Genomic DNA, 18744 nt, shown 5'->3' with positions numbered 1-18744 from the left:
AATGCGTTAACGCGCTAATTTTGACAGCACTAATATATATATATATATATATATATATATATATATATATATATATATATATATATATATATATATATATAATGAAAAACACTAACATGTGCTAATGAATGACTATGGAATAATGTCATGAATTATGTGATGTCACGAACTAAGGAAAATCCCAAATTCAGTATCTCAGAAAAATAGAATATTACTTAAGACCAATACAAAGATTATTTTTAGAAATCTTGGCCAACTGAAAAGTATGAACATGAACAGTATGAGCATGTACAGCACTCAATACTTAGTTGGGGATCCTTTTGCCTGAATTATTGCAGCAATGCGGCGTGGCATGGTGTCGATCAGTCTGTGGCACTGCTTAGGTGTTATGAGAGCCCAGGTTTCTCTTATAGTGGCCTTCAGCTCTTCTGCATTCTTCGGTCTGGCATATCGCATCTTCCTCTTCACAATACCCCATAGATTTTCTATGGGGTTAAGGTCAGGCGAGTTTGCTGGCCAGTTAAGAACAGGGATACCATGGTCCTTAAACCAGGTACTGGAAGCTTTGGCACTGTGTGCAGGTGCCAAGTCCTGTTGGAAAATGAAATCTGCATCTACATAAAGTTGGTAAGCAGCAGGAAGCATGAAGTGCTCTAAAACTTCCTGGTATACGGCTGCATTGACCTTGGACCTCAGAGAACACAGTGGACCAACACCAGCAGATGACATGGCACCCAAACCATCACTGACTGTGGAAACTTGGACCTCAAGAAACGTGGATTGTGTGCATCTCCTCTCTTCCTCCAGACTTTGGGACCCTGATATACAAAGGAAATGCAACATTTACTTTCATCAGAGAACATAACTTTGGACCACTCAGCAGCAGTCCAGTCGAGATGCTTCTGACGCTGTCTGTTGTTCAAGAGTGGCTTGACACAAGGAATGAGACAACTGAAACCCATGTCTTGCATACGTCTGTGTGTAGTGGTTCTTGAAGCACTGACTCCAGCTGCAGTCCACTCTTTGTGAATCTCCCCCACATTTTTAATGGGTTTTGTTTCACAAGCCTCTCCAGGGTGTGGTTATTCCTATTGCTTGTACACTTTTTTTCTACTACATCTTTTCCTTCCCTTCGCCTCTCTATTAATATGCTTGAACATTAATACGTGAACAGCCAGCCTCTTTTGCAATGACCTTTTGTGTCTTGCCCTCCTTGTGCAAGGTGTCAATGGTCGTCTTTTGTGTAGCCTATAGAACTAGTTTGAGAGACAAATTAAAGGTCTTTGCAGGTGTTTTGAGTTAATTAGCTGATTAGAGTGTGTCACCAGGTGTCTTCAATATTGAACCTTTTCACAATATTCTAATTTTCTGAGATACTGAATTTGGTATTTTCCTTAGTTGTCAGCTATAATCATCAAAATTAAAATAAATAAACGTGAAATGTATCAGTCTGTGTGCAATGAATGAATATAATATACAAGTTTAACTTTTTGAATAGAATTAGTGAAATAAATCAACTTTGATGATATTCTAATTATATGACCAGCACCTGTATGTAGATATATATATATTACTATTATGGTATTAAAAATAATAATTTAATCCCTTAACTAATCAGATTTTACTTGAAAACCACCAGATATCTTAAATGCAGGATGTTTTCATGCAGGAAGAAGTTCAGTGTTCTTACTGTTATATATACTGCTCAAAAAAATAAAGGGAACACTTGTGGCTTACATTGTGTGTTTAAGTGTTCCCTTTATTTTTTTGAGCAGTATATTTTAGGGGAAAAAGCACCAACGGGCTTTGGAAAGATTTTTTCTTTATCTTTTTTTTTATTCAGTTAAGTCAGTTGCACTTGCAATATTGTTTTAATATGGCATAATTTATGACTCTGTTTCCACTGTAAAGCCTTAACAATGCTATGTAACATAAACAGAGATGCAGTTTAAGATTGGACATTATGTCATATTTTTGCTGTAGCTCATGATGGTTGTTGGCCATATGCAAGTTTGTCTCTTTTAACAGATGTGGAAGCATGATGTTATCGACTTGACAGGGATTTCACGCTGCTTAAGATTATTTCTCATGAGTAGGAAATAGTTTTGTTTGGAGCGTTTCATTTATTTTTTCAAAAAATACTTTTGGCTTGCTTTTTTGACCAAACCAGTTCTGGTCATTTGTTGTATAACAAGGCCTAACTTTGCAATAGTTGTCAATTTAGCAAGCATAAAATGAACAGTAATTCACACTGAGTGGATTAAAACATACCTATGAGTGGTGATAATTGTGCAATAGCAATAGATGTTTCTGTCAGATTTCGAAGTTGTTTTAATGTAAAGCCATGCTTAGGCCCTGTTGGTGCTGCCAGCCTGTAGACAGAGCAGGTACATGGATTTGAATAATGAGTTGTTGTTTTTTAGTCAGGAAGGGGAATAGGACACTTCTTGCTAGTACAGTATGGATAAACAGGCTGGTTTAATATGGTTGGTCTGTTAAGTTTTGACTGGGGAGGCATTGTGCTATCATGTGTGAAATATGTTGTAGATACTAAATAATTATATTCCACTTTCTCCATGTTTGTGATTGCGTCTGCCTCTGTTCATGAGAGGTTGTTGGATTATGGTACAGAAAACAAGCAGGGTTCTTGATTTTGATTGTCTGCAGCAAGTATTTAAGATGCTTGGAGGTGCTTGAAAGTTTAGTTGTGATGACTTACTCCACAGCAAACACTATGGCATGTCATCTTCGACCTTTAGCCACACAGTGAGCCTCCAGATTAAGTCTGATATCTCTTCATCCATCCACTTTTTTTGTTGTCTCGTTCACTTTATTCTCTGCCTTTGTGCCACACATTTACAAAGACACACAGTTTCTCCTCATCCGATTGCAGAATCACTGGAAATCCTTGTGTCATTGATATGTCTGCTCTGAGACTGGACTCCTGTTGTGGAGAAGCTTCCTGTTTCAGACTGAACAGGGTAAGGACTGGACGTCCTGGACCAGTCTGACCTGGTCTCCGCATCAGACCGGCTCTATCTGGTTTGGACTGTTGAGACCTGTATCTGTTCGATGTCCATTAAGATCTCTGTGCACTCATGTTGACTTGAATCAGCTGCATCCTATGGCTCTGTGGGTTTGTACCCCTGTTTGGCCACCGGTAGGCGCCAATGTCTTAAATGTGAACACTTCGATTTGTGTATATTTGCACAGGTAATTAATTTATTTTCTAGAATAATTATCTTGGGAGAAAAAAAAAAAAACATGGTTTATATCAGTCAGACTATGGCTGTATATAAAGATTATGATACTGATGATAATATTGTGAGTATAGTATATACAGTATCTTAGAACTCCAGGTTAAATCATAGCTAGAGCAGAGACCCTCTGCTAGCTCTCCAGACGTTTCTATGTGTGCTGAAGTGAAACACTAACCTGCAATCCTGCATGATTCAGAGAAAGGATGGAGAAAGAGAGAAGACAAATGTGAAATAACAGAATGGGCAAAAGCAAAAGAATTCAAAGCGAGAGAGAGAGTGTATGCGTGTGCATGTATGTGTGAATGTGTGCGTCTGTGTACTGCGCTACTCTGTTGCTCTGCCTCCCTCTCTCTGCTGGTAAGAAATGTTTGTGTGAGAGGATTAGGGCAGACTTTTACTCTGGCAGCCATACTTGACCTGGAGTGAAAGTGTGTTGGTATAAATGAGATTTTTAATGTCCCAGGCATTAAAAAAGAGATTAGTGAGAATTGTGAGTCAGGCGCGTCACATCTGAATGGTAAATCCCTCCAGTTCAGTGTTGTGCTGTCTGTGATGTAAACTGTCTGCAATGACATTGGGTTTTTCATGATGCATTTAGCTTATATGCAATATGACAACAGAGAAATCAAGTGGACAAACTATATATATATATATATATATATATATATATATATATATATATAGGCTGCCGTTCAAAAGTTTGGGATCAGTAAGACTTGCAATGTTTTTTTGTTTTTTTTTTTATTTTTTTTTTTTAAAGAAGTCTCTTATGACCATAAAGGCTGCATTTATTTGATAAAAAATCCAGGGGAAAAAATGAATCTTGCAAAATATTATTACAATATAAAATAATGGTTTCTATTTTAATATCCTTTAAAATATAATTTATTTTTGTGATGCAAATCTGAGATTCCATCAGCAATTACTCCAGTTTAAAGTGTCACACGATGCTTAAGAAATCATTCTAATATGCTTATTTATTATTAAAACTATCAATGTTGGCAAAAGTTGTGCTGCCAAAGATTTTTTTTTTGGAAACTGCAATATATTTATTTAAGATTCTTTGATGAATAAAAAGTTACAAAGAACAGCATTTATTCAAAATTGTAATATTTTCTAACAATATGTATCTTTGCTCACTTCTTATTAATGTAACACATCCTTGCTCAGTGAAAGTTTAAATTTCTTTCAAAAAAAGAATTTACAATTTACTGACCCCTAACTTTTGAACTATAGTGTATATTGTTAGAAAAGATTTTTATTTTAAATAAATGCTTTTCTTTTAAATGTTTTATTCTAAAAGAATCCTGAAAAAAAGTATCAAGGGTTCCAAAAAAATATTAAGCAGCACAACAGTTTCAGCAGTTAATAAATCAGCATATTAGAATGATTTCCGAAGGATCATGTGACAAGATCTGAAGACTGGAGTAATAATGCTGCAAATTCAGCTTTGCATCACATACATATATAATTTTTTATGTATATTAAATTAGAAAAACATTATTTTACATCATAATAATATTTCACAATAAATAAATGCAGCCCTGATGAGCAGAAACTCCTGTAAAAACCTTAAAAATCATTCTGCTCCCAAACCTTTGACCAGTATAGTATAGGAGAGAGCAAGAGAGAGACTGCTGTTTGCAGAAAGTAACTTATTTTCCCCCAGAGGTGTTTGCACCTCTGGCCAAATATTAAAATGGAAACTTGAGAGAAATAAACTTCACTGATGTTGGCGTCTTTGCTTGTGCTTGATTATTGCATCATTTGTATTTTGATGAATGGTAATCTCATGGTGTGCAAAACCCTTTCCTTTTTTTTATGGGTAATTTACTTGTTGCCTGGTTGGAAAAGTCATTTAAACTTTGACCATATGAACTCATTACAAATTCAGTAGTTTGTATTTGTTTGTGAGTGTGTGTGTGTGTGTATATATAATAGACTCGCAAATTAGAAAAAATAGAAGACATGTTTATATGTTTTATGGGGTATTTTTATTTAAATACAACTTGATTGATTCACTTTTTACAACCAAGGCTGAAATTAAGGTGAAGCCTCGACGACAGGCACACACACCTGCGCCGGGAATCTGATCCCAAGATGTTAACAACTAAACAGGAAACAAAGTGGAATAAAGTGATAGCGTAATGACATGAAGGATAAAAAGGAAAGCAAGACAGACACAAAGGCGAGACTGTCTTTTTGAGCAGCAGTTTCCTCTGCACTGATGTCAGATTGCAGGATGGACTGTAAAAAAAAGAAAAAAAAAAAGACAAAGACTAGAAAAAAATGGAAGGGTTCCTGCTTTACTTCTGGGCAGGGATCATGCTGTCAATGGACTCGCCCTTCTCCAGCTTCTTCTCCATTTCGACCATCAGCTTGACGCCATCAACCACACACTGCACTTGATCGACCTCTGAAGAGCCGATACGGTCAGCGTTGGAAATGTCAAACACTCCTCCAACAGATGCGGTGTCTACACCACCTGAAAAGACAAATGAGGATGGAGGTCAACAACTGGAGCAGATGTAAATTATACAACATACAAATATAAACGTTTGTACAGGATGTTCAGGCAGGGCTTGAATACCTGTGCCACGCTTCTGCAGGCGCAGTCTGGTCAGGATCTCCTCAAACTTGGCGTGTGTGCTCAGCTTGGGCAGCTTGACGTGGACACCACCACGCAGGCCTGTGCCCAAGTTGGAGGGGCAGGTCAGAATGAAACCAAGATGCTCGTTCCACATGAATCCATGGTTGTGCTTCTTGAAAATCTCCTCGATCTGTTGAAGCAGAACATACACATGCTTACACATGCTGTGGGCAGCAAAAGCTGTTTACTTATGTGCATTTATATGTACAGGTTCAACATACCCTCTGAAGACCAACACAGAAGCGCTTGAACACTTCCTTCATGTTGCCACCTGGCTGCATGGAAATGACACGCAGATGATCCTCCTCGTTCACCCAGACCAGGAAAGTCTTGTTCTCATTGTGCCTGTAATTGAAACATAGGCCTCACCGACTGCACCGCAATTTATTTACAATTTAAAACCTAATTTATATAATGCTTATGTTCTATACTCTGTAGGTTGAATCACAATCTGCCTGTCTTTGTATGCACTTTCCAGGTTAAACCAGTAGGTGACAGCAAGTGACTGTCTTCATGAGTGAGTCACTGAATCATTCACTCAAACCATTGATTCAACACTGATTCATTCAGGACCTAAACACTTCTGTGTGATGCTTGGAAACATAGAAACATGTCATTTCTTTTACTTAGCAAAAACAAAGTAATTGGCAATATTCTGTCTAAAATGACTTATTGTTAATATAATGATATTACACCATCATGCTGTAGGTGTGCGTCCATGCGGATAATTAGAATGACAGCACTCTTGCTTGTGTGGTACTGATTAATTATGTATGACCTTTGTTCAGTCATTTGCTATGTGTCTCATTGGATGTCTCATTTGGTGAAAATGTTTCATAAAATTGAAAAAAAGGCTGACAAATGTGACCTATGAAGGGTGCAACCTTTGAAATAAGACAGAAATATTATGATTTGACTCACCAAATGCCTCTGGCATCGGGCCAGTCACGGGCCATACCAGCAGCCAGCAGCAGGGGGGAGACGGGTTTGTCAAAGAGGAAGTGGTCAGCAATCAGCTGCTCCTGCTCGGCGTCAGTCATGGACTTCAGGGGGTAGTATTTGCCCTTGAACTCTCCGTCCAAGCTGTTCAGAGCTGAAGAAAGAAAGAGTGCTTTAAACTTATACTGTTTCTTATACATACTTTCATTTTACAGATTACGTTATTCTACAATTATTGTGCTACATGCCCTTACTAACAGCTGGACTGTTGTTGGGGTTTGTAAGGAGCAATAACCCTAGGGTTCACTTCAACTGGGTTGAAGTACCATTGACCGGTATGCAATGTGTGCTATTATTACAGCTTAAACTTTTAAAAGTAATTTTTGTTAACTGAAATAAAGCTGAAATAAAATAGAAATATTAGATGACTATTAGACTTAAGCTTAAAATGAAAAATGTTTCCTTAGCATCTATTTAAAAATAAAATAAGGTTAAACAAAAAAAGTATAAAAAACAACTACAAAACTAACGAAAAATAAAAGCACAGCAAAATGACTAAACCTTTAAATGAAAACTGTATTGAAAATAGCAATAAATACTTAAATATAAATACTATTAAATAACACTGAAGTGTGCACACAAGTCCTGTAATGACGACACCTTCAACAGACAGCTTCTCCACAGCTCTGCGCTCTCCGCGGCTGTTGTGGGGGGGCAGGGCGTACCCCTTGATGCTACGGCCGGTACGCACACGGCTACTCAGAACATAGTTGGGGTCCAGGTCATCTCCACCCTAAAGATAGAGATTTAATTCATTTCAGAACATTTCCAAATATTGCTAAACAATATGCATATGAAGCATTCCCATATGGATTGATCTTCATATTTACTTGCTATCTCACATTTCAGATCATTCAAGTAAATAAATACTTGATGTCAAGGAGACAGTGCTCTTGTTATTTCTGTTTTATACCTTCAGGTTCTCAAAGTTGAGGTCAGTCTTGTGCTTGTCAGTTGCCTTGTATCCACTGTGGCGGTCGGAAATGACAGGGTCGAAGAGATCCTTGAACACTTCATAGGACTCCTCATCACCAGCAACACAGCCGACAGTCATGATGAAGGGGTGACCTGGAGAAAAATGTCATCTCATCAGTATATTAAGGAGGGACACTTGCTGTGTAGTGGTCCAGGTTTGATCGGGTTAAATATGCTGTAAGGATGTGAAACAACGATGTCTTAACTCACCTGGGTTGTCTACACCGGTCTGGATAACATCGTCCAGGGTGAATCCAGTGGAGGTCTGCTTGTCCCTAAGCTTGCCGTACATTTCCTTAGTCAGCACCTTGGCCATGTGGTTGTTGTGCTTGGTAAGGTCTGGAAACTCCTCATCAACTGAGTAGTTCAGCTTGAAGTTGTTGTGGGTGTTTCCGAAAGGCATGGTTGCGTTTATAACACTAAGGATTGGACAAAGAGAAAGTGAGAATGAATATTTGTATTTGATTCCTTGGATAATCCTATATTACTTCTAATGTCTCACCTGTCTAACTTTGTCTAACAACTGAAACATAAATTTGGCTTATTCTGTCTATTTAGTTAGGACTGAAAAGGGTTTCCTCGACCAAGCACTATAGCATCATGTTCGTATTAAAAAATTGCAATAAAGTGAAATTTTAGCATATCTAGATGGTAGTCAAATGTTTTACTGCATGCTGACTGAAAATCAGTGAAACTGTATCAGCTTCCAGTGGAATGTGATGAACGATAGAAACACAGCTGCACACATTCAAACAGTCTGTCTGTCTGGTATCCTAGCAACCTCCCCTTGAGGTCTGCACGTATTATATGATATATATGTCCAGGAATGAGAGAGATGCTCTCAGGTCTAAATCTAGACTGATCTATTTTTTCTAGGGTCTCCACTCCCTCCCATCTATTCTGACATAATCTCAATTTTTTTCCAAAATACTCTGAACATATTGCAATGTATTCTGTCCATATAGTCACTTATGTCAATACGTTATTAAAGTGTTCCTACGCAGTCTGACCTTTGAGAGTTTCCTTAGACTTAGTTTATTTTAACATTAACCACTTACAAATCCTAACTTAACTTGTGGTGGTCTGAACTACGAGTCATTTGATTTCATGTCTGTTCTGTCAAATACAGCCATCAGAAACTTCTTGCGTGCTTGTCACTGGTTCTTGTTTTAAAAAGAGCCAGCAGAGGGAACCTGTCCCGTATGAGTCAGTAGGAGACACATGTCCCAGGGTTTTATGGCTGTATACATTTACAGTATGCTCTCAGAGCAGCTGTATTTGACATCTGCTCCCACATTTCAGCACAGGCCAACCAAACCTGTACCTCACCCAAAATTTTTGAAAATTATGATACTATTATAATTTTCTACATTTTTTAAATAGTAAACTCAGATGCCTTTCACAAACAGTCCTGTACTTCTGTCATAAAAATGCATCTACTGTCATGCTGGTGTCTATCATAACAGTATAACAAACTGGAAAGTGTTCTCAGCTCCACAAACCACTTACATTTTACTTTAGATGTTTTTTCTTTTTTTAGGGAGTATTCCACTAGAATTTTTTCTCTAAAATATTTTATCTTATTTAACTTTTTAATTTTTCTCTCCGCACAATGAAAAAATGTTATTCAAGAAAGTTGTATTTACCTGCACACAAGACAATAAAAGTGGTAACAGTCCTTGGGATCAGATCCTGTTCACCAAAGCCGAAATAGGGGTCACCCAAGCAAGGTGGGTCTGATTTGGGTTTATATACCTCCAACCCCTGCAGCCATTGGCTGGTCCATTTTTAGAGCTCGCTGAAGTCTGATTGGCTGGCACCAGTCTCTTATGCCCTGTTTAGTGTAAGAAAGGCTTCAATTTAGATCACAGGCATCTTAGATGAGGTGGCAGCTGTAGGTTGTGTCCCCCTCCCCTCTCCTCCCATATCCATTTACACTACCGCCCCATACATAGCTTTCAAGTAGGGTATAGGTTGGAGGAGGGGTGATGGAGGGTCTACCAATCTAAAAAGGCTGAGCAGCACTTTTTCCAAACATGCCATGGATATCAGAAGTGCTCACGTAAGGCCAATGTCTGAAAAAATCAGCTGTTAGGCTCAGTCCATCACATGATTCTTGGTGCAAATTCATTTAGCGGTTTTGCAGGTGATGTTTCTGCAGTGACATTTAATTAATTTACTTGTTCATGTAAGATGTCATATTTGCAATGGGGTAAAATGTATTCAGCTGCCACTAGAGTGAACTAACCATGAATTAAGGAAGGCAGTGGGTGTGAAAGTCAATTTGATAGACTCTCAATTGTGCACCAACACCCCGAACTCATCAAAAGTCAAAATAATTTGAAAAGACAAAAATCATACAAAATTGTACAAAAACGTACAACTCATACCTAAACATAACCATGAAGTCCAACCCCTAACCATGACTGGAATTGGGTGGAAAAACACGGTATAAAACGTTTGTATGATCCAAGTCAGATAATTACAGGTGATTTTACCAGAATTACTACATATCTAATAATGTTGCCAGAGTGTTTTTACTGTTTAGAAACCATCACTATCTCAAAATATTTGTAAGTCTTCAGGTTTGTATTTTTCAGACACTGTTTTGCTTTCTTTTATGTAATTATGCAATTCAAAATGAGGCATTTCGATCTCCAGTTTCGGTCACGCGCACACATATATGTTCTCACTCAGGGAGGCCCTGTTAAGTGTCCCCACTGGATATTATGGGTAACCCCCTCCCCCAGCGTATCTGTCTAGCAATCCATTGAGCTGCAACTTGTATAACACATTTGGTACATTTTGTTAAGTAATGCATTGTTAAGAATTACATTTCACAGTATTGGTTTATTTTATCTCTGTGCCTCATGGCTTTAGGTTATACAGGACGCTAGTCCAACTGTCTCCAACATTGCACCGAGTGTGAATAACAGGCCTGCCATGGCTCAGATGCTTACCAGCAGCTGTCATGCATGCACACACATATCAGCACAGCTTATCATAGAGACAAATGTAAAGTCTTTCTTTTTCTCATTATGCTCAATTCATTACTTTGGATTCAGAATTTATTGTGACCCCAGGCGTGTTTTTCATACACAGATTTAAGAGATAATAATATTTGAAGACTGGTTGGTTGGGGAGGGTGTAGTATCTATGGCCAGTACTGGATATATAAGGGGGTGGGGTCATTCACTGTGGCTTTGCCCTGTGGGGTCACCCTATGCCCCCTTACTCACACAGCTGTCTCCTATTTGTCCCTTTATCAATAGTATGCTAACATATTCATCTATCTATCTATCTTTCAGAAGTATTTTTAGAAATACACTACTATTCAAATTTTGGGGTTCTGTAAGATTTCATTTGCATCAAATGCATTTATTTGATAAAACATACAGTGAAATATTATTCCAATTTAAAAGAACTGTTTTGTGTTTGAATATATTTTACCCTGCAAGTTAATCAAGTGATGGCAAGGATGAATTTCAGCGGCCATTACTCCAGTCTTCAATGTCATATAATCCTTCAGAAATCATTCTAAGATGCTGATTCGGTGTCCTTGTTTTTTGTGTTTTGCTGCTTAATATTTTTGAGCAAACCATGATGCATTTTTTCAGGATTGTTTGATGAATCGATCGTTTAAAAGAACAGCATTTATTTTAAAACAGAACAGTAGTGAATGGGATAAATGTCTTCCAATCATTGAACTTTATTCCTTCCGTCGGGTGTGTATAGTCATGTCTAATCTTTCTAGGTCTCTGAGGTGGTGTCAAAATGATATGCATGTGTAAGGGGGGAAGGTTGCGTAACAGTAGTGTGTTTGCGTATACAGTGAAAGAACAGACCCTCAACTCCAGATACTACAGGACAGTTACACAACACTGAAGACAATGTTTTAAAAAGTATTCTTTCTCATTTGATTTTTTTTGCATACTAGGTACTGTTGTTAAACATGGTATTAAATGATAGTGTGCAATACATCCGATCATACATTTTTTCTCAAATCTTCCTTCAAATTATGAGCTGTTTAGAAATACAGTCAGGGAGTGGAATATCTTGCACGGATTCTCAATGGAGAATTATATGTAGTGTGTGTCTGTAGGTATGGGGAAGCCATCTCATCATTATGTTCAGTGGTCTTGGTAAGCATAGCAAGATAACAAGCAGTGGTGGCTAAACCTGGCCTTTGGAAGGGGAGCATGTAACATGAGTCTAAACACTCCATATGACCTTCAGTCAAAGCTGGTTTTTAAGGTACAGTGTTATAGCTGGTATAGTTCTGCAGGTTTTGTTTTGTCTGCTAGGATGAATCACATGCTGCATATTTTATGTCCCTTTTGAATACACATAAATATAAATATGTTCTTGCATGCTTGTAAAAAATGTTAGGTGGTGGGAGGAAGGAGGTCTTGCAGGTCACCTGGAATGGTGTGAAATTTCATTTTCAATTCATATAATAGTCTGACACTGACTATATTTGGTATTCCTGAATGATGCACAACACTACGCACTAATATTGTCTGGATCCATTAACTAATTGAATTTACTGCAATGCAATTGATGCCTAAATGGATGGAAAATACACCACTGCAGGTCTGTGAATGGGATGTGTTCATCAAATGATGTTATCATTTGTTCAGTTGAGTCTAAGACTGGACAGAACATATGAAATATTAGCTTATCAACCAATACTTACTTGTTAAGCTACCAAAAACTGCAGAAGTATCTCATAAAAGATGAAACAGTCAGGTTTGTTTTGTGACTGTATCAAGTATTTGTCATCAGAAGGGAAGACACATTAAGACACATTTCAGTTTATGTATGTTTTTGTATGTTACTCTCTTTTATTTTTCATACCCTATCATCTTTCTCTTTTCAACACTCCTCCATCCCACCCTCCACCTCTTTCTCTCTCTGTCTCTCTTGGTTGTATTGCTTTGACTCAGGAAAGAACTCGAATCAGAATTTTTATGTTAATGATTGAATGGCATGATGCATATGGATACAGAAGTAAACTTGAAGTAAATTGACTGAACCCTATGAAACTGTTTTTCAATAACTCAACTGCATTATATTTCAAGTGTAGATTCAAACAGCAAACATTCAGAAAAGCTAATCTGACTTATACATGGCAAGACTGTATCAAAACAAATCAAATCACTTTTCTTGTCAAATTTACAGCACATGTGTCTTGGTGAGTGAAATTCTTGGGAGTGTGCTCCAAACAGTGCAGAAACAATTTACATATAGACCTACAGAGTTATACAGATGACAATGTGCAATATACAAATACATATACTCAGTACACACAGTGTAATATTAGACATACTTCCAGTTACCAATACACAATTATATACAATATATACACATTCTGCATTGTGTAGACGTAGATTCACACAATATATGTGAAGGTGCAACAGATTATACATGATCTGGAGACACAAAATGTCATGGATGTGCATTGGATGGTATCCAGTGGTAGCAGTTATACATTATAGTATTTAGAATATACATTATTGTATTTACTGAATATACTTACAGACATACAGAAACAGTGAGAGAGAATTCCCCGTTTTATATCAATAGTAGTGTGAGTCTGCTAATGGGAGTCACAAATAATTATTCTGTCACCCCAGTTCATACTGTTTCACTCGCTAAGTGTGTGACTGCAGTCTAGCCACTTACATAAGTACATAAGGAGTGTATCATGTACATTTGGCATGTGTTGTATGAAATGTGATACGACTGAGTGTAAAAATGTGCAGCTCAGTGAGTCCACCAGCACACAGTGTGCCATGGCCAACTTAACATATCATTTATATAACTATGGAGCATTCTCTCTCTAAATAATTATACAGTGCATGAAATACAATATATATATATATATATATATATATATATATATATATATATATATATATATATATATATACATACATACACATATATATATTTTTTTATATTTATATTTATATTTTTTGTAAATATTTTACTGCTTTGTTAATGTGTATTTTTTAAATAAGAAATTATAGATAGATTTCAGATGATATTGCTGTGTTATAAGGTCTCGTTCTCTGCGATCACAATGAAAAGAGTGAATTGTAGTTGCTGGTTCGCCACATTTCTGTGGTTATGCTGAGGTTTGTTTGGCTTCAGCAGCATGCGGGATGTTGTTCTGAGCTCAGGAGGCAGATGTAGACCATATAACATGAAGCATTGTTATTGTTAGTGTTTCAGATCCTGCAGATACTGAATTCTAGAACTGCCCATCAGTAGAGACAGAACAACCAACAACTCTCCCTGATGGCCACCTGCTGCCACTGCGATCTGAAAGCAAGAGAGCAGAGTGATGTGAGGAATGTGATAATAATACAAGCAATGAGATGAAAGAGTGCATTGTTAATCAATTATTAATCAATAAATAACCACTGATAAGTGAATTAAATGACAAGGGAGTTTTGTTGCTGTAGTTGTACATTTAAACTCAACTCTTTAGAAAGCACTGACTACAATGCTTTCATATTTTTCATATCTTTTGTCAGTAAATAGTTTTTTTAATAACTGTTTAGGTATTTTCATTTTTCACAGAATTTTTCTGTTGTTCATTTTTTCATCCTTTTTTCTACAAGCTCATGTTAGCTTTACCTCTGGAAAATACACCAACTCAGTTCAAATATAGTAAAATATAGCCTGAAAAACTAACCTTGACTCTGAGAGTTGCAACATCAGAAAGCAACACAGGAATCTGAAAAAACACTTAACAATGAAGGAGTTTGTGAGAATGTTTATGATTTATAGGATGTTTGGGTGGATCCTGGTGAAGGGAGCTGGTTTGGTGTGTCTTCGGATTGCTTAAAAAGTCCCCAGGCCTATTTGGCAAGGTTCAGGATTTCAGAAACGCCGTTATATCGGTAATCCGTTTGAATGAAACAACAACTAAAGAGGATGTGTTTGAGAGGGTCATCCAGACGCTTTTTTTTTAATGTTAGCTTGGTTGGTCTGTGCTCTTTTGCTCATCTGCCTATACAATATCACAGGTTGTGAGTGAGGATAGGTAAGGAAGAAAATACATAATATGTGTACATTCACTTGGCCTCATTCATACAACACAAGCAGAAGAGACTTCTGTGTAAATGTTTGTAAAATGTTCTTATCTACATTGTTGCATCAAACTGAATATTTTAAGAAACATTCATGCAGAAATTCATTCTACATGAACAAGGCCAATTTTATTTTCATTTTGGTAGGGACATTGAGCAGAAAGAAACTACTTTCGCAATCAATTAATTCAGAATATAGTAAATCATGGATATTAATATTATTTGGCTACAAATATTTGACACATTTTTAATATTAATTAAAAAATATTAATTTAATATTTTATAAATAATATAAATTTTACTAATTTTAGTAAACTTTACTAATGCAAATATAAACATTAAGTAATATAATCAAACTCTATACTAAAATGTATTTGTCGAGTAATAAGTGTTTCTTAGCAAATGTTCATTATTTTACTTAGAAATAGAGCTATAGCTTAATTATTAATTATTATATATTAGGACTATTTATTGAACTTATCCTGAATTTATGCATGTGCAGTTTCAAGATACTATTAAGTAACATTTATTTGAAACAGTTACTGGATTTGGTTGATGCAATGAACTCTGCCTGTTCAGGCAGCAGCCTTGGACTAATCTTTGCTGACATGATAAACCCGTGAGGTGATATTGTCTTTTTGGGTGTGGTATATAAAAGTTAGTGCTGCTTATGAATTATGCTCTATTTCGCCACAACCTAACTGTTATGTCTGTATAGTTTTTTTGTGAATAAAAAAAATCGATAACTAATTAAGTTTTTGAAAACACATCTTTTCGTAATGCCAACTCGCATCATGACAATATCCCTGTATGCTGTGTTTTGGTCATAACTATCAAATCTAAGTGTCTTGACAATGTTCAGATTCAGGTGCTCTGTCTGAAATTCGTGTCTGCAGTGACTCACTTTTGAGTAAAGTGCAGTAAAGTAACTGTTACCTTGCGTAAGTGCAGCAGGCTCTTCGGAACCTGTTTTCCGGGCGTGGCAGACCATAATAAAATCCTCAATCGTGTGTCTGCTGTGGTGGACTGCGAGGAAAATAGTCTGAAATGTCGGCTGACTGGAAACTGAAGTGTGACTCGCAGTGGGAGCTGGGGGCTCACGGTGTCCCCATGTCTGGCAGCGTGGACTGGAAATCGGTGTTCGAGAAGAAGCCGTTTAAACGGAATTTACTGAAGAACCCCTCGCCTTACGGTAATAACGTCGCATCGTGATGGCTCGCAAGCGTTACTTTGCACGGTATCATTTAATTAAATCTCTGTTTGAACTTTGTTGTAACTGTATAAAGTAGCAATAGTATGTTGAAGATCGAGGATATGGTTGTCACCTGGGTTAGTTGTTAACACCCTTCAGTTTAACTATTGAGGAAAAATATGTCGCAGTGAATCATGCATGAAAGTCACTATGATCGTCAGATCACTCGAATCCTGTATATCTGTGATTATATATTAGGCAAACCTTAATATATATGAATTTGACTAACATTGCTAGTGTAAGATGTGAAAAGGAGATGCCATGACTTCATCTTTTCTCTCTCTCTCTCTATCTCTGTGGAACATTTCTGCCAATTATAATTAAATCTAGACTGGAATAATTGATAATTTTGTGGCTGTAGAGGGGGAAAATGATTTAGTTTATGCATGTGCATTTCAAAATATTATTTCTACTATTTAGTTATTTGATATTGAATATAATAACTAAATCTATCAGTGCTGAAACAATGCCAAAACGTAGCAGCGAACTTGTGCATACAAGCCTCTCACTTGTACATGTAGCCTATTTATTAAAGATACTACTGCAAAAGTTGTCTTTTAATTATATGGATGTTTTTATTATTTGGCTACATGGGTATTTTACATATAAATTTGAAAGACAGTAGGCCTATTCACAATTAAATGTTACTGCAATAGAAACTGAACCTTTTAATTTAGATAAATCTTTCAAACTCATCTTTTTTTTCTCTCATTCAACTAGGTGTAAAGCACACCATCCCACCACCCGAACCCCATCGTTCGGGAATGCCACCTCCTCCAAACCAACCACCTCAGTTTGAGCCCAATGGTGAGTCAGCAACCAAAACCATATGTTTGCTGGCTAAAAATCTAGCCACTGATCTCATCACTATTGAATTTTAAATCAACTGCAATGGACACACAGGTTATTGTTACATCTTTAAATAAAACCACATAAATTGTGAATGGATTGAACTTTACACCCAAAACATCTTCTATTCTTAATGTCTTTGATTGCTAATAAAAAGATGATTGAATCTTGTACCTGGATGCTAATTGTAGGTAATTTCTCTGGCTGGAAAACTAGTTCAGAAGATTTGCCATATGACACTAGTGGAATCCCCCCTGGGGTTGTGGTCTGTCAGCTACCTAAGTACAGGTGAGTCTCACTTTTGCAAGAAAAATGATCTTTGTCACAAAAACTGATCTCAACTTTTATTGCAGGTGGTTCTCTCTAGAGCAACGTGTGGACCTGAAGGCAGAGGGTCTGTGGGACCAACTGCTGGATGAGTTTCAGCCTGAGATAGTCATTGAGGACTGGTGAGTTATGACCTGTTATAAAAATAATTACGGTATTCGCGGTGTAAGCAAAAGTAAACTTGTCAGTTAAAGGCTGTTTTAACAAAGGGAGTTAGCTGTTATGTTATCTCTTTCTCTTTTGGCATATTTTTTAGTTCAGATTTTCAAATGGTTCGCAGCTAAAGAAAAATGGGAAAAAGCAAAAGGAATTTTTTTCTGACATAGCTGTAGAATTTAATCTGTGATACGTTAACTGTTTTTTTTTTTTAGAAACAGTTTGCATTGGGACATGTCTAATTTCAGGCAAAATCACAGGTTTAATATGTACTTTCGCTTAAAATGTCTCGGTGTTTCTCTTCGTGTGTAGGTATGAGGAAAGCCAGCTTCATAAATCTATCTATCAGCTTGATGTGAAGCTCTTGGGTGCTGATGGTAAGACGATCATTAAGCAGCACAAATATAACCCTGAGGAGAACCTGGGGAGCTACTCACACACCTGGAAAAAGGTAACACATGCGTGTATACACATATCTATTCAGATATTTATATTCAATAAGCATTTGGTAATTATGTGACATGTGTTTATGTGTATAGGTCTCCCATGTATTCTCCAAGTATGGGCCGGGAGTGAGGTACATTCACTTCCTCCACAGACTGAAGAACAAGTTCATGGTTGAATTCTTTAATACCAAAGTCACAGACAGCTCGATTATCATCAAGACCAGCAAAGCCATTGTGAAATAAGCCATCACAGCCCAAATAAATAAATAACATTGTAGGAGTTGAAGCACTCTGTTTTTTTTTTAGAACAAAGTGCTATTGTTTCAAATGTTATTATAATTTTTTTTATTAACTGCACATTCATACGATGTATCTATCAGCTTAATAATGCATTAAAACATTCCTAATTCATTTTGTGACTGTTTTTTTCTATGTATTCACAATAGCACCCACTAGACTTGTATGTTTATTTAGTAGAATTTAGTATGTAAGGCCAGCAGATGGCGATATAGCTCACTGATTGCAAACATGTGACCTGTAAATATTACTATGGTACAAAACATTTCTGTGAAAATACCATAGTTGCTACAGTTAATTTACAACTGTAAAATCATAACCAATATTAACTGTAATTCCTAATTCAAAACTAGTTGCGATTTTGTGTCATTTTTATTTTTGACGACAGTAGTGGTTGCATTTATGTTATTTATGTATTTTTTGTGACAGCAGT

At 36.8% G+C, this 18744-nt stretch overlaps 2 protein-coding genes across 2 annotated transcripts; one reads left to right on the top strand and one right to left on the bottom strand.

Annotated features, from left to right (window-relative positions):
- Positions 1-5231: 5231 nt before the first annotated feature.
- ckma (creatine kinase, muscle a) lies at positions 5232-9661 on the bottom strand. Its single transcript, XM_052592639.1, has 8 exons — positions 9531-9661; positions 8095-8303; positions 7823-7977; positions 7510-7642; positions 6832-7003; positions 6132-6255; positions 5851-6040; positions 5232-5745 (listed from the first exon to the last, which is right to left on the bottom strand). Exons 2-8 carry the CDS (start codon positions 8285-8287, stop codon positions 5567-5569), a joined length of 1146 nt encoding a protein of 381 aa, XP_052448599.1. The 5' UTR covers positions 8288-8303; positions 9531-9661; the 3' UTR covers positions 5232-5566.
- A 6298-nt stretch (positions 9662-15959) lies between these two features.
- Positions 15960-18425, top strand: LOC128004898 (F-box only protein 50-like). Its single transcript, XM_052592638.1, has 6 exons — positions 15960-16176; positions 16957-17043; positions 17277-17373; positions 17439-17534; positions 17881-18019; positions 18108-18425. The coding sequence occupies exons 1-6, from the start codon at positions 16032-16034 to the stop codon at positions 18255-18257; spliced, it is 714 nt and encodes a 237-aa protein (XP_052448598.1). The 5' UTR covers positions 15960-16031; the 3' UTR covers positions 18258-18425.
- Positions 18426-18744: the final 319 nt, after the last annotated feature.

Source organism: Carassius gibelio, chromosome A5 (assembly GCF_023724105.1).
Source record: "Carassius gibelio isolate Cgi1373 ecotype wild population from Czech Republic chromosome A5, carGib1.2-hapl.c, whole genome shotgun sequence".
In the NCBI taxonomy this organism is placed as follows: domain Eukaryota; kingdom Metazoa; phylum Chordata; class Actinopteri; order Cypriniformes; family Cyprinidae; genus Carassius; species Carassius gibelio.
This window is presented reverse-complemented; position numbering and strand designations above follow the sequence as displayed.